This window comes from Salarias fasciatus, chromosome 16, assembly GCF_902148845.1.
Source record: "Salarias fasciatus chromosome 16, fSalaFa1.1, whole genome shotgun sequence".
Classification (NCBI taxonomy): Eukaryota; Metazoa; Chordata; class Actinopteri; order Blenniiformes; family Blenniidae; genus Salarias; species Salarias fasciatus.
The window spans coordinates 16374157-16394188 of record NC_043760.1 but is presented as its reverse complement, the minus strand read 5'-3'; the positions used below and the strand labels follow the sequence as shown (position 1 = coordinate 16394188).

The window sequence follows — 20032 nt, the reverse complement described above, 5'->3', positions numbered from 1 at the left end:
TGTGTTAATGAATATGTAGGGTGATTTGGTCAGCTGGCAGGCTGCCCTAGACGAGCCTCCCGAATGAATTTACCACAGCGTTTGTTCCAGACTGCTCCTTTGCTGTGTTTGCTTTCAGTCCGACTCAGATGCAAGTGTTCAAAGTGATTTGTGTAAAAAAAAATAAAATAAAAAAAAAATCATTGTTTGGACGACAGTTGGAGGGTCACACCGCAGGCCTCCGCCATGTGTTCCTTTGTCATATCTGCTGATCTGGAACTAAAATTGTGAGTGCAAAGATTGCATGACCCACGCAGCCTTGATCGCCACATTTGTGGGAAACAGCCCTGGCCGAAAATAAAGGAAAGTCATCCACAAATAGCACATTTGTTTGCACTCAAACCAATCAAACCTTTTAGTAGTTTTTTTAAGGTAATCACCATTGTCCTGCGGATAAAATAGGTCAACTTGAGCAAAAAATTAACTGTGGTTCATGCATTTTATGAGTTCGTACTCTCACTCCGTCTTTTCTGTTGTTCTCCTACTCTCTTGCTGGAGGCCTGGAGGAAAAAGCTGGTATCTCTTCCACAGGAACAGGGTCACTGAGCCCTCTCCTCTTTGGCCGAGATCGACGTCCTGCTCTTGAGATTCACTCTCAACAATGCAGATAAGATGCAACTTGTACAAAAAGACATATCCACAACTTGGCTCCCACACAAATTGGTGTGCTTGCCAAAGCTAATGCTTTCAGGTATCTGACTGGTTAATAGAGCATGAAAACTGTTGCCTTGGTGTTGGCAATGGCGTTGCAGGTCGTATATGCCGTATTACTACCCTCAGCTCGTATCGCCTCCCATGAAAATCTACAACTCCACCGTCTTTGTCCACTTCAGCTCATTAATTTCCCGTTTGGATTTATCTAAAGCTTTGTTAATCCAGAGATTTATTTGAGTAAAATAACCTGCTTAAGGTTGAGAACTGGAGTGCAAACAGCAGCTAATGTCATAATAATTGCTGGATTCTCTACAAAACAGACTTTTATAAAGCTGTGATGGGAACAACATTGTTGTTGCCTTAGGTCAGGCGTTAGTTGCGGCTTTGATCGTCAACTTCAACCATAAATTAAGGAAATGGCATCATTATTTCTAAAGAATATGATAAATCTCTCTACTAAAAAGTTCAAGGAACCAACCCCCGCTGATACGTTCCCTATTTGCTCCTTTTTAGAATTCATTATTTCCCACAAACTGGAAGTGGCTCAGATTACCATGATTATCATAATGAACATAGCTGCTCAAAGTTTTCTCAAGAAGCCTCTCATTTTATATTTAATCGAGGTATTACTTTGGCCCAGCTGGTCTCGCTCATTCATTTCAGAAGTAGACAAATAATACCATGATTTTTAATGAATTTCTTTAAAAAAAAAAAAAAAAAAAAAAAAAAAGAGAGAGAATCAGTGTGGTGCAGTGTTTATTGAAATCACATTGCACATAATTAACTTGAATTTTCTGCTCTGTCTGCACTGATATTATAAATTTTGTTCTGATGGTGTGGCAAGATTGTTCATGGACTGCCAAAATAGCAGTATATTTCAGAAAGCGTGGAAATGCTGTGCATGCTGAATTGTTTTGACGTCCAGCATGCATGTGACAGCATAATAATACATTACAGGACTCAAGACTTTTTTTTTTTTTTTTTTTTTTTCAATTTTCTTCCGGTGACAATTAATTTGAAGTGCTATTTTCAATCAGGAAGGATTGTCTTGGATGTACCTTTGTTTTCATTAACTCTTGGACAGATGTTAGAGGGTGGCGTTGTTGCCAAACATACATATGAACTACATTAATGTTGAAGTAGATGAGTGACACCTTTTAGTTTGGCTGTGTTGGAGTTTTTTCTTCACTTGAGAGGGATAAGATTTCTGATCTGAGTTGGTGCTTGGCCAGGCTTTCCATGAGGAGCGTTCATGTTCTCCCTCCGTGAGTTTTCTCCCACAGTCCACAAGCATGTATGTCAGATTGAGTCGTGTCTCCAAATTATCTGTAATTGTGAGATTGTCTGTTCCTCATTGCGTACATCATGATGGATTGGTGAACTGCTCAGCCTTCTTCCCCCTGTGACCATGGAGTGGACAAGGTGGAGAAGATGGATCGATAGATTTTTTGCTGACGTGGGAATCGTTGTTTACCAGAATGAAAAGTGCTCCGGCACGACTGTATAAATGTAACTGCACTAAGCTTAGCTTACCAGATCTCAAACGTAGTCTATATTCCAATGTAATTTTTCATGTTTGATCACGTAAAGCTCAATTTCATCTTGAGTGATTGATTAATTGACGTGGCACAAAGTATGTGTGATGCAAACATCTCCATTTTTGCAAACCCAGTGACTGCGCTCTCAAAACAAGTACATTTTCAAGTAAATTTTGAGGAAAACTAGTGGTGCAAAATACAGTGAAATATCTAAGCCACTCCTCCCATGCTCTTGTTGCAAACTCACCCTGACAGCAGGACTTTGAGGCTTGTTTGATGACAATCAGAAAGCTTCAACTTTCACGTAGATCACAGCTCAGGTCTCAGTGTTGTTTTGTTTCTGTCACTATTTCGAAGTTTGACAGGCCTCTGCAGAGCCTCTAGCAGGCCTGTTTTGGCCCACCGGCCTTATATTTGACACCCCTTTACTGAGATATCTACAGCAACGTAATGATAATGTATTAGTTAATGAAAGCATGTCTTAAAGACACTTCAGCACCTCTCCCCTGACTTAACTCTTTTCTCATTAGTCTGTCTTCTGTCTTATTTACTCCAGTCAGTAAAAGTCACTAGGCTAGAAATTTCAAGGAGTCCTTCCTTTCTGTTGGTACAGCCGAGGTCTCTTTAAGGAAAAAGATTAAAAAGAAAAAAAAAAAAATCCTTCACTTTCTTAATTGGCCTGATGTGATTCAGATGTGCTGATGTTTGAACAGTTTTAGTCAAATAGCAAAGTCTGTCAGCAGCCTTGAAGCTGACCTGTTGTACATCACAAGTAGTTTTTTTCTTTTTCTTTTTTTTTTGACTCCTGCTGCACTTTACATTTTAACCCAAGCTCCCTTTCTGCAGACTCCATGTCTTTTTTGTCAGTGCAGATACTTTGGCTGCGTTCGTGTTGTGCTTTCTGTGCCACTGCCATGGCTTACTGGGTGACTTAATACAACAGAGCCATCATCATTGCGAATAATTCCTTTCGTGCTGCGGCAAGTATTGAAAGCGCACTGAAAGCAGCCTGCTGCAGCACATGTACAGGACCTCTTTCAGCTGCAGTGCAAAATAAATGTGCAGCGTTTAAACTAGATGGGAATGTTTTTTTTCTCCATATAGAGTTTTGTTATTGTAAACTAAGACATTAATAAATATTGATGCACAACTTAAACGCTTCCCTCTTTACCTGAATAAGCGTATCACATTTCCCCCCCTCTTTTAGCTCTCCAATGGGAATACTACGTGCCTCCCGCTTAAGGTGTTATGATTAAACTGGTATTTAAGAGCGCTTTCCCATTTCATCTGTGGACATTATTCATTTATCAAGCCATTACTGGGGCCGCGCAGCTTCTTTCCAAAACGATTTATGATTCATACATTGGGAATTATTCGGCACAACAGGGACTTATTACAATTTGTGTGTCGAGTTGGTCATGAGCAATTTTCAACATATGATGACTCGGCATGAGTGGAAACTTTCTTTGAAAATAAATACATGAAACCCAGTCGATCATTCTTGGTTTCTGCTAGTTATTTTTATTTTTCTACACTTATTGATTTCCTTTTAGAGAATAAGTTCTTAATTAAATAATGTCCATACGCCAGTAATTAAATGCACTTGAAATACAGATCAGGAGTTAGAAAATTGCTTTACACTGCAACTTAATAGTCTGTTTATCAATGGGTAAAGATGCTGAAATGGGGTAGAGGGAGATCTAATTAGTTGCGAGTTCCTTTTCTTTGCTCCTTTTTTCATTGGTGAAGCTAAATATACGAGATTGCTGTTTAAACTGTAACTCAGTGCAGATTTGCCTCAGCAGAAAATTCAACGTGCGGGACATTGTGTTCGGGTGTCAGTAACACCTCGGAAGTTGAAGCAAAGAGGAGAGAAGCTCCTGTACAGCTGTCAGAGGATGAATTACTTGACATAGCGCGCCATCCTGTACGTTCGACTTTGAGCAATCATCCGATATAGTACAGTAGTTTGGGAATTGACGGAGGAATTCTGAGCACCTCATCCGTTGAGAGACCATCTGTGTACCCCTGCATGACGGATCAGAGCCGCTGAATATTCATGCACCATCCCTCCCCTTATCACATTAGATTAGGACCCATGTGGCGGAAAGGCTGACAACACGGTTACGTTGTCAGGGACCCTTACGGCTGGGTGTTAAGTAGCACATTTGCCAAATGGACACCGGGGCACTGAGTTGAATGCTGTGTGACAGAGCGACCGGTTCGCTTCCAGCTATAAAACTGTCTGTGCATTTGGAAGCTACTTTCCCCAACTAATCTAACTTGCAAATATTGGTTAAAAAATAGTTGCTAAAGTAAAGATATGAGCATTCTGAGATGTGCAAAGAGTGTCCAGTATTTTACTAATGCATTAAAAAGTGATCATTTCCCCTGTGTTAATATCAATGTGCATACACGTATGCAAATGACTGTGCACAGCATAGATAAAATGTTAATAAAGTTATAAAAAGTAGAGCTGCAATGTGCTGTACAAAAACAATGTCTTAATTAAAATAAGTCAGTAATTTTGTTGAATTTTGTTCATAAACTGTCTATAAATACATCCCAACTAATTAGCTCCATGTAACATGAAGCATACAGTGAACAGCTGCATGCAAATACAGTCTCTGAGGCTTCAGTCACTTCGCTGATAACTTAAAGTGGGATGTTAAAAAGATGTCTTCTATGTTCCGAAAATGACAGAGCCAATCAGTGTCAAAACAAACAACAAAAAAATCAACATGCAGACTAGATTTCATGTTATAATTATTATAGAAGACCGACTGAACTGTAGTCAGTTATCTTTCTAGGTTAGGTGTATTCATGCCATGGAAATATAACATCTCTCTGTTTCAATTATGAAAAAAAAGTGTGATTAATCATGAATAATTCTCAATCGTGTGAATAACTAATTAAAAGACATTAACCTTCTGACACAGAAAAAAAAAACACTCGATTACTTTGAAGACTAACCACAAGGATGCCAACATCATTTACTTATATGTTTATTTATTGCTGATTACATGATTATGACACATTGGCAGCACAAAGCAACATCAGTGCATTTAGTTTCGTGTGCTCTGGATATGTGTCTCTCCGCCCTGGACACGCTGATATGCCTCAGTCACCTTGAAAACCTCTGTCGGTTTGTTGCATCCGTACAACGTAACAAGGACAATCTCAACATACTAACAACCCCAATTTACCCTTGTTAACACTTTTCTTACTTAATATACAAAGCCAGATTGGATCACAAAGACATTCTGATATCTGCTGCTTAATCGAAGCAGAAATCCTAAAGTCTGCCCTGAAACTGGAGGAAGAATTGAGGGAAGAAATGCTCAAGACGGTTTGAAACCCAGCAGATGAAGCTGCCAGATTGCTCATGTATGAAATATGAACTCCCAGAGACAAGGTCACATATATTTGACTTACCAAAATGCGGCACAAAAGTGGCGCGAATCCTCAGAGCTCCGAGTGCTCCAAGCCAAGACATATTCATTAAAGGAGAAGATCTCCTGCCACCGTTTTAGGGCAATAAAATACTCGGGAGGTGAAACTAATGCGAGTCATTATTGTGTCAATAACGACGCACGTCCACTCGTCCACATATCCCCCTCTGTAAATCTGCAGGGGCTGACAGCCTTCTTTGTAATAGCCACATTAATTGCGGCATCTCTTACCTTACAAAGTGGAAATGGATGCTGTGAATAAGTAATCGCACAGTCGAGACGGTCCAAGTGCGCCGGGATGCGAGTTCCTCTGGGTGGAAGAACTCTGGGGATTGTTGCAGATCTCATCACATGGGTGATAAATCTCCCCATTAAACGCCTCGCGACGGCACATTGGTAATTGATATCAATGTAGCCGGGGCGGCGGTGTGACACATTTACAGTGCGGGTGCGCTGGTCAGCTGTGTTTTATGTGGCCCGTGCCGCCGCCGCCGCGTGAATGAGGGTCACCTACGTGCCTCATGAATCCTTAAGCAGCTGCTCTCTGCCGCTCGCCTGGCTGGCAGCGGCAAGGAGAGCCGGGGCCGCTCCGTTACAGGACGCCGCCGGCGTGGCTGCATCTGCTGTGCGTAAAGAACAATGCCATGAAGTATAAATACATTTGCATATGCACGGCTTCTCTCCTTCTTCCCGTAAAAAGAGGTCTTGAGGTATCAGCACTTTGAGGAGAAAAAAAAAAAAACATATATAAAAAAAAATGTGTTTACCAGCAGAAAATACAAATGGTAATGACAATGAAATATACATTTTCTTCCCCTCGTGTGGCCTTTTTCTCTCTCACTATGCATGCATCTCCATATGCCGAGGAAACACTGTTGATGTTGGCTTTTTGCAGTAAACATGAATTATTAATGCTGAAATAACTGCTGTACTTTTGACGGCCTCCCTCCATCGTTCTTGGCTCTAGGTGCGCAGGAGGTGGTGATCAGATGTCCGCTCAATCACATACAGTGCGTGGGGACGAAAAAATGCATCCACTTCAACAAACTCTGCAACGGCGCCAGAGACTGCGAGGACGGCTACGACGAGGGAGTTCACTGTCGAGGTACGAGTTAATGATGTTTTTATTCCCCGGTTCTCCTCCGCCTTGGGTTTCAGAATGAATGAATTAATAAATATCCTCATTATCATGCTAATTAATCACATCGTTTTCATCTTATTTGGGTTATTAAGATTGTGGAATTTGCTTTACCATTTCAATTGGTATTGACTTTAAAAGCTATACAGCCTCGCAAAGTGCGATTTCTTATTAATGCGCTTGGTATTGGAGGGTTTATTATCTCAAACCTCACATGAACAAATGCAAGCAAAAGTTGGCTTTTAATTCTCAACTCAATCCTGCATCGAGCACATTTCACAATACCAATAGTAATGCATCCTTCTGGCTGCTAATGAATATCTTAATTCACATTGCGGTTTGTTTTAGTTGGCAGTTTTTTCCACTTGTTGGTTAATCTGTTTGCCAAGGTGACTCCTCATCATCTGTCCTGTCAGAGCGAGCGAGAGACGCCGCGTGACAGTAGCACCAGGTGTTGTGTTGTACACAAGTTTTTCTTGCTTGTGCTTTTTTTTTTTTTTTTTTTTTCCTTTCTGCCGCGGACACCTGGCTCCTGTGATAAGGCAGCGTTTGCCCCGCGATCGTTGGCGGTTTTGGCACGGCGGTGGCTCCCGCCTGGCAGAAGCCACAACCTCTTCCTGACCTGTAAGACAGTTAAAGTCGTGCTGGGCTCTGTCTCTGTGTGAGCGAGCGCGCGGCGCGGGGAAGCGGCGGCTTTTGATTCACGGCTGCGACGAGTCCAGAAGTCGCCTCGTTGGCACCGGCCTGAAAACTCTCCGCAGCGGTGGGTTTTCCAGTCGGGACGTGTCTCTGCTGACGGGCTTTGAAGATGGAACGACTGAGACAGATTGTGGCGTCTTCATGAGTAACTAATATGTGGGAAAGGTTTGACTTCCTGCTTGGGAAAAAAATATACCTGAGTGTGGTCAAACTAGGAAATCGAGAGGTTTCAGAGAATTACCAGAAGCAGAACTCGGATCACTCACAAGAGTGTCCTCACTCTGGAAACAAACAGGGGATTTTCCTTTTCCTTTTACCTTAAAGACACAAGTTACAATATTCCCTCTTGCTACTTTTGAGAAATATGTCACCTGTTTGTTATTACCATGTGAGTATTTACAATGAGGAAATGGGAAATTCCCCAACTGGTTATGCCTCCTTTTTTCGAGCTGCTTGATCCTCAGCATAATGATCGCCGAGTTAGCTGAATGAAAGTATGTTTAGTGCAGAATGCTCAGCAGAGGATTGAATCAGGGACAGGGGAAGTTTGATGTTTAATAAAAAATGCTCATGGATTGTTTTGATGAACTGCTACTGTGTGTGTGTGTGTGTGTGTGTGTGTGTGTGTGTGTGTGTGTGTGTGTGTGTGTGTGTGTGTGTGTGTGTGTGTATTGTTTGGGGGAGATGTTAAGTGAAACAACTGATTTACAGTCATTGAAGTGACACTTTGTTTTGTAGCTTCAGAAATGCTTAGAAAACTGCCATAATGCCTCCTGCTTTAGTATTGAAACCTCACAAAATTAGTGAACTTTTGCTTCATCCTGCTGCTACAGATTTGTGTTTTTGATGGAGCTACAACCAAGCTGAGCCTGATCGAGTCATATGAACAAATCTGTAAGCGCACAAACGGATTTCTGATTTGTGAACAGCTGGCTTATCCTCCTACACTTTGGCCTCTTCAGCTCTGTACTATACATCGCTGTCGGTAATGGAATTGGGGTCACCTAAAAATATATGTTTACGGACCACCTAAACATAGTTATAGTCCAAAGTTGTATCGGAGAGTTCACACGACCCGCGTCAAGGCTTTAAAGCAGAGGCCAGAGGCTTCGACGAACTGCAGCGTAACACTGTATATGGCTCCTCGCTTTAAAGTATTTTGTGAGTGTTTCCAAGCTACAGTGCGCTGTTCAGGAATAATAGCTGAAGGTCTTTTTGCATGAATAAACGGGCGCGCAGGGTAAAGAGTTTGGAAGCCCGGTTGAAGTGTCATGTCAGATTTAATGAAAATGCAGAAAGCCACCTGGGAGAGAGGCTGAAGTCAGCAATGGGAGAACAAACAGGACAGTTTATCCTGCAGGCTCAGATGTCTCACAGTCCTTGTGCTCTGTCGGGATGGATTCAAATATCCGAATATTCGGTTGTTTGTGATGGTATCCGGATATTAATTTTAAGATCTGAACCCCTCCCAGCGTCCGCGCTGCAGCACTTCCACTCACTGCTTGCGGCCGATTTTCCGGAGTACAGAAATTGCTGTTCGGACCAGCCTTTTGATGGTGAAATGTGTCAACATGGCCGCAAATTTGGCAGTTAATCCATAAGTGCTCAAAGGACAAGGTGATAAAAATCTATTGGCTGCTGTATTCTACAGTATGTATGTTTAAGGGAAGGAGTCCTCCACTTTGTACACTGGTGCTGATTAAGGACGTCCTCATAATTGCAGATTCTTGCTGCTCACAACTTGTTAAATACTCTCTTCAATGCAGATTCCCAGAATAGCACCAATTAGACGCCATTCTAATGTGCCTCTAAAAGACTTAGTAAAAGTAAAAGTAGTGAATCCCAACCTTTCTGTATGTTGCTAAGCAGCCTGTCCTCCATCTAAAAAAATGACGACAGCGACCAATTGCTGAAAGGTGCAAAAACGACCTCTGTCTCCTCTCGCCGTTATGTTAATTATGATGGGAAAGGAGGAAATTTGTATAAGAGGTAAGGTAGTGGAAGAATGCCTGCTTGTTGCTGTGGGATTCATTTCTCTGTCCACTGAGCAAAACTTCATCAGCTTGTCTGAAAGAAGGAAAAATCTTTGAAAACAATCCAGAATTTTGAGATTTTTGCAATTTGATATTTTATTTTCCATTAATCCATTGTGCGTATTAGGATCCATTTGAATATTTTTATCTTTACTCTGCATATTTTTTTTTTCAATTTGGTATAATCAGCAAATTAACTTCCCTGAAGTCTTTAACTTAAAGTTAGATGGAAGTATATTTTTCAGTCATAGCATCAAAAAGCTGCATTAAAGCTGTCAAACCAGGTGGAATATGAGTCTTAAAGCATTTCCCAACAAGTTACCTTTGTTATACGCTAGAGTTGATGTTTCATACAAAATGCTGTAAGTCTAAATGGTGGCAGATGGAAGCATTATGCGACTATATTGTAGCCTATAATTTAACTTTTTTTTTTTTTGCTTGTGTTTGCATACATGAAACTTGCATGATTTTCTTTTCTTTTTTTTGTTGCCAAACAAAATGCCGCTTACATTAGCACCTGCTATTTTGTCACAAATGTGAGGATAGATCGTTCAATAGAATGAAAGTTATGTTTGACCTGACAAAGATCTGCTGAGAAGAGAAACACAGTCAGCTAAATCCTTTTCAAGGTTTGAATATATCGTGTGTTTGCGCAGCCTTGCATGTAATGCAACGTCTGATGTGTGCATAATCCTGCATCGTTGTTCTTGCAACATCAGGCTGCAAAGGTGGAAAATAGTCTCTCTAAGGTCTGATAAAATCTAACAGAGCACGCTGAATATGTTCATCCACTCTAAACCAAACAGTAGTAGCAGCAAGATGTAGCTTTTAGTTTACATTGTAACCGCCGTTGGGAAAACAAGAAAAAAAAAAGGAAAAAGAATCCATGTATTAAAAGGTTAAATATGAAAGTGCAGACTCTTTGTAGTGTGGAGGTTTCACCATTGTTGCGTGGCTGATTCATCCACGCTGTGATAGCCTCGGTATTGTTAGTGCTGTGGATCCCACGGGGGTTTCCATTTGGTCCTAACCTTGTACAATGTATACCGCCACTTTCCTTTGTCCTCTGATGTCATGTCACGGACCCTTCACCATAAAAGCTTGACATGGCACATCTGGCTTTCAAAGCCACTGTCTCAAGTGTAAAACTGTGTGATCTCTTAATGCCACCTTGCAGTCAGCTGCTTGGAAAAGTTTCTTGCCTAAAACTGTGAGGAAAAAAAGTGTTATTCTTGCTCAATGAATATATTAATCTTCATTAAATAATTAATGTATTCATTATTTCTTCATATGTAAGGCGTTACGGCGTGGGTCAGTCTGTGTGGCGCCATCCTTCTGCCGGGGTTCACTCAGGGTCACGTCCTGCTCGGGATGCCCGGTCCCACGTGGACGGACCCGACTCATTGGGAAGCAGGAGAAATTGAGGTCACCAAAGAGAAGTTTTAGGGAACCAGCTGGGTCTCTTAAAACTTTTTTTTTTTTTTTCACCTCCCTCCCCTGCCCACTTCTTATGAATATACATGCTTAACATCCCAAGAGGCCTTGATATGAAGGTACCCAGATGGAAAACCACCAAACTCTTTCCTCTCACCTTGAGGAAACTTGCTCATTCTTAATCGCCCGCTCATGGCACTGCTGTGGGATCTCCGAGGTCTCTGCTGCTTGCATTGAGGAAGACAAATGTCAGTCCTAAATAAACACTATTCAGCTTCCGACTTCATATGCTCTCCTTAGGGTCGTCCCAGGAAGTGAATGCAAACACTTTTCCTTTAAATGAACGTGGTGGGGGGAAGAAAAATATAGAAACGGGTTATTCTGTGTCATCGTTCCTCTTGATTAGAAGCTAGAAGAGCACGCCGTTATGCTGTTTGCTAAAATACGCTGCGTCATGCCACTTTGTGTCCATTGTTGTAGGAAGAAACCGTGATAACAAAGCACTGAATTATAGAAGATATATTTATCGCCACTGAGCTCCTCGGTCTCTGTTTTTTGGCCCTGATTCTTGAGACTGTATCATGACGGCACATTTACTGCAGCGTCATCAGAGACCAATGATAGGCCGATGCCAACTCAGTGCTGTCACATCGCCGTCTCAAAGTCAGTGTCAGCAATTCAGATTTGACTACATGCAGTGCGGAAATGTTGCATAACCGAATAATAAAACAGAGCGACGCGTCTTCATTTGCTTGACATGTCCACATCCATTTGTCTCCAATATTTTATGACACTTGTCATCAGAATCAAATGAATATTCTGGAGTTTGATCAGAATTTTGTCATGGTTTTTTTGTTTTTGTTTTGGTTTTTTTCTCCGAAACCGTCAAAGCTATGGGTCATAAAAGGGAATAAGAATTCAGATTACACATAACATTGCTGAAATTATCAACCTTCTATACATGATGCTGAACTTGAAACTTTGTTTTTGGATAGTTTATGTGTTTTGCTTTCAGTGCTTTGTTTAATTGACCTAGAAATCAGTCACCAGGAACATCCACTAAATGTTTTCTGCAGACGTTATCCTGAAATGTTTGTCAGGGCTTATCTTTGCGAATAGTAAATACAGGAGATTCAGTTGGAATCCCACGTAGATGATTGGCATTAAGCTTTGGGAGTCAGATATAGCTGTTTAAGAAATAATCATAACTTGCGCTCAGCTATAATGGCCGTGCAATTACTTGCGCAAGGAGAGCTCAGGGATGACTTTCTGCACAGGGCTTTGCCTGTTAATGTATTTTTGATCCCTTCTCACGGCACGTGGTGAACATGCAATTAAATGGGAGTTGCAATACACTTTCCCACCAGCATGTAAATACCTGTTAGTCATGGGCAGAAAAATTACATTTGATATGCAAATCCCAAAGTGAATGTATGTCACAGTAGCTATTTTTTTTTTTCATTATGTGAAAAAATATGCAAACCCAACAGCTCCAAGTCTTAATCAACAACATTTTTTTTTTAAGTTTAAATACTGCACTGTGTGGATGATACCAATATTGCTGTTTTCATCCTACAGGTATTGTAAAAAGACAACATTAAGAAAAAGCCTCCTAATTTGAAAACACTGCAGTCCAGAGTATCTTTCACTGCTCCTAACATTCACCACAACATGAATAGGAAAAGGTACACTGAGACAATTTTCCCACGCTAAGCCTGATCCACTCCATTATGTTCATTGTTACCAACATTTTTTTAATCAATAACTCGTGTGTGTGTGTGTGTGTGTGTGTGTGTGTGTGTGTGTGTGTGTGTGTGTGTGTGTGTGTGTGTGTGTGTGTGTGTGTGTGTGTGTGTGTGTGTGTGTGTGTGTGTGTGTGTGTGTGTGTGTGTGTGTGTGTGTGTGTGTGTGTGTGTGTGTGTGTGTGTGTGTGTGTGTGTGTGTGTGTATAATGCTCACTGTCAAAAATAATGTACATTAGCAGTCACATCCACACCCAAATTCTGATATGATGTAGTGTTTTATCTGACATGTCTGCACAGACTCTCTCATCGTCTGCTCCATTGTGACAATCCAGTCTGTCACAGTTAAAGCTGCTGCTCACTATTTCCCCCCCCCCCCGGGATCAAATTGCTTCCCCTCAGTAAGAAGGTTTGCTGGTCCCAGCCTCTCGTCTCTCTTTTACTGAAGCTTAAAGTGTCCTCGAGGGACAGAGCTCTATCAGCCGTCTGCAATAATGTTGAACTTTCTCAATGTGATTTTCAAATCCATCCTGATACGTGAAGATTCACTTTTAGTCCCGTCGGTAAAATCAAACCTTAAATTCACCGAATGCTTGCTCCATTCTGCACTTCCCTGATTTCAAATGAATTGTTTCATCATTTTTTTATTTCCATGTGGGATCTTGTTGAAATTATTGGCCATTTCCAATCACAACAGTTTTGATTTTTAGCACAACTTAAGTTCCTGGCTGGTAATTTTACTCGCCATAATTACAACTGTGTCAGCAAACTCTTTCAGCTGTTGCTAATTATGGTTAATTTTGAGAATTGGCACAACAATTCCAAAAAAAAAAAAAAAAGAAAGAAACTTGGCTCTTGTCTGGCTGTTGTGCTCAGTGCATGCTGGTGTCTGCACTACTAATATTTACGCTCACCAAACAAGTTTTTTGTGGAACACAGAGCTCAATGCTGTAGTTTTTTTTTTTCTTTTTCTTTTTTGTGTGTATTTGCGAGTTTCAATTAAAACAAAGTGAAACAGAACCAGAGAAAGAAGCCTGTGTGTCTCAGTGGAAGAACATGAACTGACGGATCCCGTCTCGCATGAGGATAGCAGAGGTGGTAATGAGATGTACGGTTGTACAATTTCACAGATCAGTGATGAGTTATAGTTCACAGAGTAGTGTTTTTTTTTTTTTCCTGGAAAAAAAGTGTGTGTAAAAAGGTAATTTTGATGAAAACAAATTACTTTTTTGTTGGATGGATCAATGCCAAATAGAACAGTTTGGGCAGAATACTATTATTAAAAGCCTGGACTGCGAAACACAACAACAATACAGAAGCTGGAAAAACTCCTCCAACTTCAGAAAACTTCAGAGCTACAAAAAGTATTTTGAAATGTTGACGTTACATTATAATGCCAGTTTGTCCACTAAAAGTGGATATTTTCACAGAAGCGACGAGAGTTCCTGTTGTTGATTAATACATTTCTGCATTTGGTTTATATGATTTTACCACCTTAAAACAACAATCACATTTATACTCACACACACAGGCAGGTTCAGAAAGGAAAAGGTGAGATTAAATAGTCATTGATTTTAGCAAATAGCCAAAACATTCACTTTAGGGTTGAAAGCGGGGGGAGCTTAGCATGAAAGTCATAAAATATCTGTGAATGATGAAATTCAAGCTGATATAAAGACTCTTTTTCCAAGAATGCAACTTATAGTTGTTATTCTCCACTAACTGTGACATATTCAGTGGGTTTAGTAAAGTATGGTAAAATGCTATAATTTCCGTACAGCATACAGTACTGTTAATTGAAATATTATTGGAACTACATGGTAGCTAATCATTACATTGACCATCTCTTTATGGACATGGTGTGATTTGTGTGTGTGCGGAATTTGTGATTTGTGTGTTTTGTGTGGGAGGTTACCTCTTCTCAGGTCTGCGTGTCCCCACCTCTGCTGAATCATTTTTATAGCAGAGGGTAATAAAATGTATTCTCTTCTCAGAGTGAGTAACAGCGCTCCCCCAGCAGAGTGAATAAAACAGAAAGTCCATGTATTTTTGAATGTAAGTAAAACAAGCTGGCCTCATTTTTGAAAAATCACACTTTCCACTCAGTTTCTCCTCAGAAGGTCCAGAAAGCAAATCTATTCTTTTTAGTGTAATTATGTTTTTTTAAGTGAGACTTCTTCTCAAAATGATGCTGAATAGGAGATAATTATCGTCACAAATGACCTCCTGGTGTGGTCATAATTACATTTGCGATTGAACCTTCAGTGTGAACCTGTGCCATCCTCACCCCGTCCAACGGAAAAAATGTCAGCAAGAATAATCCTCAGAACGTCGAGCGCCGTGCGCACAGCGACGAGGCGCAGCCGCCTCCCTTCCTACTCCCCGCTGACAGCCTCTCTAATGTATTTGATCCCGAAATATATGGATCTATTTCTGCCACGTAAGGGTAATCTGGACTTTTATGCAGCAATGATTTCTGTGTCACAGTACAACTTGTCAGCCGCGATGTGTTTGCCCTCTGCAGGAGAACGAACAGATTCAAGTTATTTGGGGATTTGAATTATTGCCGCTTTCAGACTTACACTGGCAGAAAAGTAGCAGACCAAAAAAAAAAAAAATGTAATTACCGACATCAGACTGAGTAAGTATTGTCTCCCCGGTTTATCTCCTTTGGCAAACACACACCTTAATTGTATTTTTTTCGCAGTGTGTGTGCGACTTACTTTTTCCCTGAACCTAATACAGAAAGTATTGCTTTGCATTTGCCTTTATTCTCTCCTGATGAAGTCCCTGAGAAATCAACAGTGTCATACATGCACGCTCCCTCCCACCCTCTGTTTCTGAACAACATTCAATTATCTCACTTGATTAACTTTTCATTACGACAACTCAAACAAACAAACACTTTTCTCTGGGGTGAAGGAGACGGTAATAAGTGATGCCCCTTTTCCAAAATGATGAGCCGCGTATATGGCACCTTTTTTTTTTTCAACATGTATTTATATATTACAATCTTTTTTTTTACTTGTGTGTGCATCTGTCTCAGTAGGTTGAAAATGTGCTGCCATCCCATCCAGGCTCTTAGACGCTAACATATTAGCATATTTATTAAATTTTTGCCTCTCTAATGGATGGAACATTTGCAGTAAGTAGTCAGAGTGATCTCTGTCCTCTCGCCGGTGCTGTTTTTAGGGTGTTACTCCAGCGTGCCGAAGTCTCTTTAAAAACGAAATATGAGGTCGTTATTTTCTATAGTGTTCCATTTTCTGCCCCTGCTTTCAGTAGATGCGTCTTAAGATACGAAGGTTGTTTTCCACCAGAACTCATCCAGCATGTATTAAACTCATCTAATCCCAAATTCTGTGTCAGATTTTGTTTTTTGCTGTTGGAGGAGCCGGAGCCTTCCAAGCCTCGTGGTTACACTGGTTACGACTGGCTGCCAGGGCGCCGCTACACACTATGCAAACAACAGCAGACACTTGCAATCAATATTTCATGCATCTTACTTTGTTGTTCCACAGTCTGGCAAGATATTGTCACTCATATCATTACTCTCTCTAATATGAGGAAACAATCTGGTGTCATCAAATCCTATTACAGCGGATTTTCTTCCTCAGGAGTGGTTGGAATTAAAATTTCATTGTTTGCTGGGAGATTTCGACACCCACACCCGTTGATATTCCTTCCAATATTTAAGGGCATGTCAGACGCCTGGCTGTGCACCAGTTCTCAAATCTCACTGCAAATTGTGCTTTGAGGGATTAACAACATTTACTGTCACATTTCAGCCCAAGTTTGAGCTACAGGATTACATTTCTCTTCCCCAAGCCTACATGTATGTATCTCTCAATTTTCTTGGGGGAGATTGTACCTTCTCCGCCATCCGGACAGATCCGTGTCACATCAAAGCTGACACACTTAAGCTGCTCTCATAACTTTCTAAAGAATTGTCAATAAATTGTGTCAGTGCAGTAACCGAACATCTTATGCGAGGAATACTTCCCAGCGAGCATGGCTTGAATGTTTGAACTCTGGAGAATATGTGACCCACTTCCACTCTTGTGGAATCAATCCTGCAACCGTCCCGTCCAGATGAGACCACCCAGATGAGTCAGGGAAATGGGAATGGTCCTAATCCATGGTTGAAAACGCAACAAAGTTCCTCGAGCCAGGCGTTGGTCCACCTTCTGTGTTGGGTTTGAGCCTTAATTTGGTTTCACACGAAATATATTCCTTATATGAACAGGACTTTGGGAGAAAGCTGCCTATTCAAAAAACAAAAGCCACGGCTGTCCCTGAAGGAAAGCCGTAATTAGGCCAGATGGGGCCGTCTGACTGTTAGCTCCGGGTTGGTTTTCTCTCACCCATGGTGAGACTTCTTGTTGATGTTGGCAGAGACACAGTGCCACACTCAGCATTCATACTCAGCCATCTGGGTGGCTGAATGTGGAAGGTCTGAGAAACTTCTGCTCCATGGATGTGCGAGACAGAAGCAAGGCTTTTTGTCTGAGTGTTTTTTTTGTTTTTTTTGTATGTGCCCGACAGGGAGAAATTCAATACTGCTTGAGTTTTGTATTATAATATAAAATTTATTTATTTATTTATTTATTTTGTATTTTGAAGAATTTCACAATAAATTGATTAAATCAATAGTAGAGCAGCTGTTTTTCAGTAGTGGATGGGAATGGTTGAGGTGTAACATTCATATTGCTCATGTTATGGATGCAGTAATATGCTGCACAGCAAAATCATTTATAAACACAATAGAACAAATGATTGTAATTTAACTTCAAGTCTCAGTATATCTGGATGCTCCTCCTGCTTTTCAGGAATTGACAAGTGATAAAAACCCAAAGAAAGAAATATCACACTTATTTCACTGCAGTTGATTTTCCATGTAAATCCTCATTGATCCCTGTGGATAAATCCTTTCTCTGTATTTTACTAATCCTATCAATAAGCCTGAACTAAAACATACTAGGAGCAGTTTGAGTCCAAATTCAGACTTACTTCTTGAACCTTTAGGCCACCGCTGCCTCATGAATTTTATTTTAAACATGAATTTAGTAAAACAATACAATATGGAAATAAAACTTTAACTTACTTATTTCATGTTTTTTTTTTCCTAGTCATATTCCATGATACATTGTGACTAGTTTGAAGCCAACTTACCAGTCGTGATTAAATCTCAGTTTTTACTCCAGGGATAGCTTGCTGACATCTTGATCTTGGCGACCTTGTGATCGGCGAAGTTAACCGGCATGCCAGCTATTGACTGATGTGCAATACGTAGTCTTAGCAGCATTAACCTCTAAAGCAATGCGCCAGTCCCTGTGCAGCCGACACCGACACAAGATATGTCCGAGAGGGTCCGCTGTGCTTTCACGACGTGATGGCCGTCTTTTATGGATTCCTGTGCGGTGAGGGCAACGGACCTGAAACCTCAGCACCACATATGTTACCCCGGCACTGCAGTAAGTCACAGCGAAGCATGGAGAATTAGATTTTAACGGGTATATTCAAAAGATTCTTGTCGTCTCGGGGCACACAATCACTCTAAGTGCAGTGGTTAATCAGTGCAAAGACCTGCATAATTACTGTGCATGAAATGACTCTGATACCTACAACAAAGAGGCAGAGCCTCCTCCGAGCTCTACACATCTCAACCAGACTTTTTTTTTTTTTTTCTTTTAGCCAACATAATGTGAAAACAGATGGAATTAATTTTGTTGAATTGGTAGAATCATCCTGTTGATACATCTGATTATAGCAAATTGGACTGCTGTAGACTGCAAAATAGGGCTGGGATGACTGTTGGGAATACATATGTGCCTTCATTTCAGACAGATTAGCAGCACATATCTGAGCAATTTAAACATTTCACAGATGCAGGGGAATGGAGCTGGATGACTGCTTTCTATGTTTTAGACTGTATTTTTGTGCAGCTAATGATGATACTTTTTCTTCCAATTGGCTGTAATTTAGAAGAAATGCAACATTCAGGACTCAGGTTTTTCTTTCAGTGTTTCTTATATTACCGCTAATAGAGTGGATGAGAAATATGGACCAACAGAGAAACATCAAAGTAATGCAGTGAACTCCAAGTGTGATTTTCGCACATATATGTTTACAGACCACAGCATCGAGACTCCATTACACGCTCTTTACTATTGACTCATGTTCTCAGAGGTAGAGCCGTATAGCTCAAGATATGTGAGAAGCATCTCGTGCGCTCAGTGGCAGATATACAATCCCTGCAGCTCTCTGTGTTTGCCAAGAGGGAAGGCTGATCATCTGGCGTCTTTGAGCAGATACGAGGATTAGCTTTGAATATCTGCGGCCCGGCGTGCAGTCATTCCGCATACTGCTTCACAACAGGAAAGCTTGCTAGTTACCATAGCACGCGATGAATAATAATGCGGGGGTCGCATGGGGTCGGCAGACGAGCTGGAGGAGGGGTGAGCGGGGATGGCTGGAGGAGACGTCAGATTCTGACCCACCTGTCAGGAGCTGACTCCTTCCTGCTTTCATAAAAGTACCTTCTATCGAGAAGTGCTCTCACAATGCTTCCTTTTAAACACTTATTTTCTTTATTGTGATGCATGAACTCTTTTTGCAGATAGATGCAGAAATAAATGCTGTTTTAGGCAGTTTGGAGTTGTAAACCGTTGTGATATATAGGATTTGAATTCAAATGATGAGCATATTTTTACAGAACATTAGTATCCAACTGCCTGGAGGATCCATGTCCATCTGCTGGACTGTATTTATTATATTTTTTGACACCCTCATTATTGGGCCAATATAAAGGGCATCTTGAAGCTTTGTTGATTCAAAGTCATTGTTTTCTTTATATTTTCCCTTTTGATTTCATTGACATACAGTGAATTCAAAGTGAATGGCAGTCAGTAGGAGAGGAAGCCTGTTTATGTGGAGGCATTCAAATGCTAATACCTCAAACAAACAACAGCCTCTGACAATGTATCTATCCGAGCAGGCAAATTTCACTGGCATGTGGCTTTCTCCAGGTGAGTGTAATTCTGGTTATTTTAAACCTCTACCTCTTCCATCAGTTGTATTGAATATTGTGCTGTTGCTATTGTGCAGCTTTTTCATTGGTCCGCTTTACCAGGAGTGCTGCTTTGTGGTCCGTCTGAAAATGCTCGGTGTGGTTTATTTCAAAATAACCCCAAATTAATCCGAATATGTCCTCATTGTCTGAAGTTACTTAACTGCATGACTAGTCGGTGCAGACAAGCAGCTCAAGAGGCCTGAAAAAGAGATTTTGTCGATTCTGATGAAA

General features: G+C 40.9%; 1 protein-coding gene across 1 annotated transcript in view; it reads left to right on the top strand.

The window, feature by feature from the left end:
- The window catches only part of lrp1bb (low density lipoprotein receptor-related protein 1Bb), a 285401-nt gene that overhangs the window by 102325 nt on the left and 163044 nt on the right, over positions 1 to 20032 (top strand). Inside the window, exon 3 of the mRNA XM_030112422.1 lies at positions 6651 to 6788. Coding sequence (XP_029968282.1) covers positions 6651 to 6788 — 138 coding nt within the window. The remainder of the gene's footprint in view (positions 1 to 6650; positions 6789 to 20032) is intronic.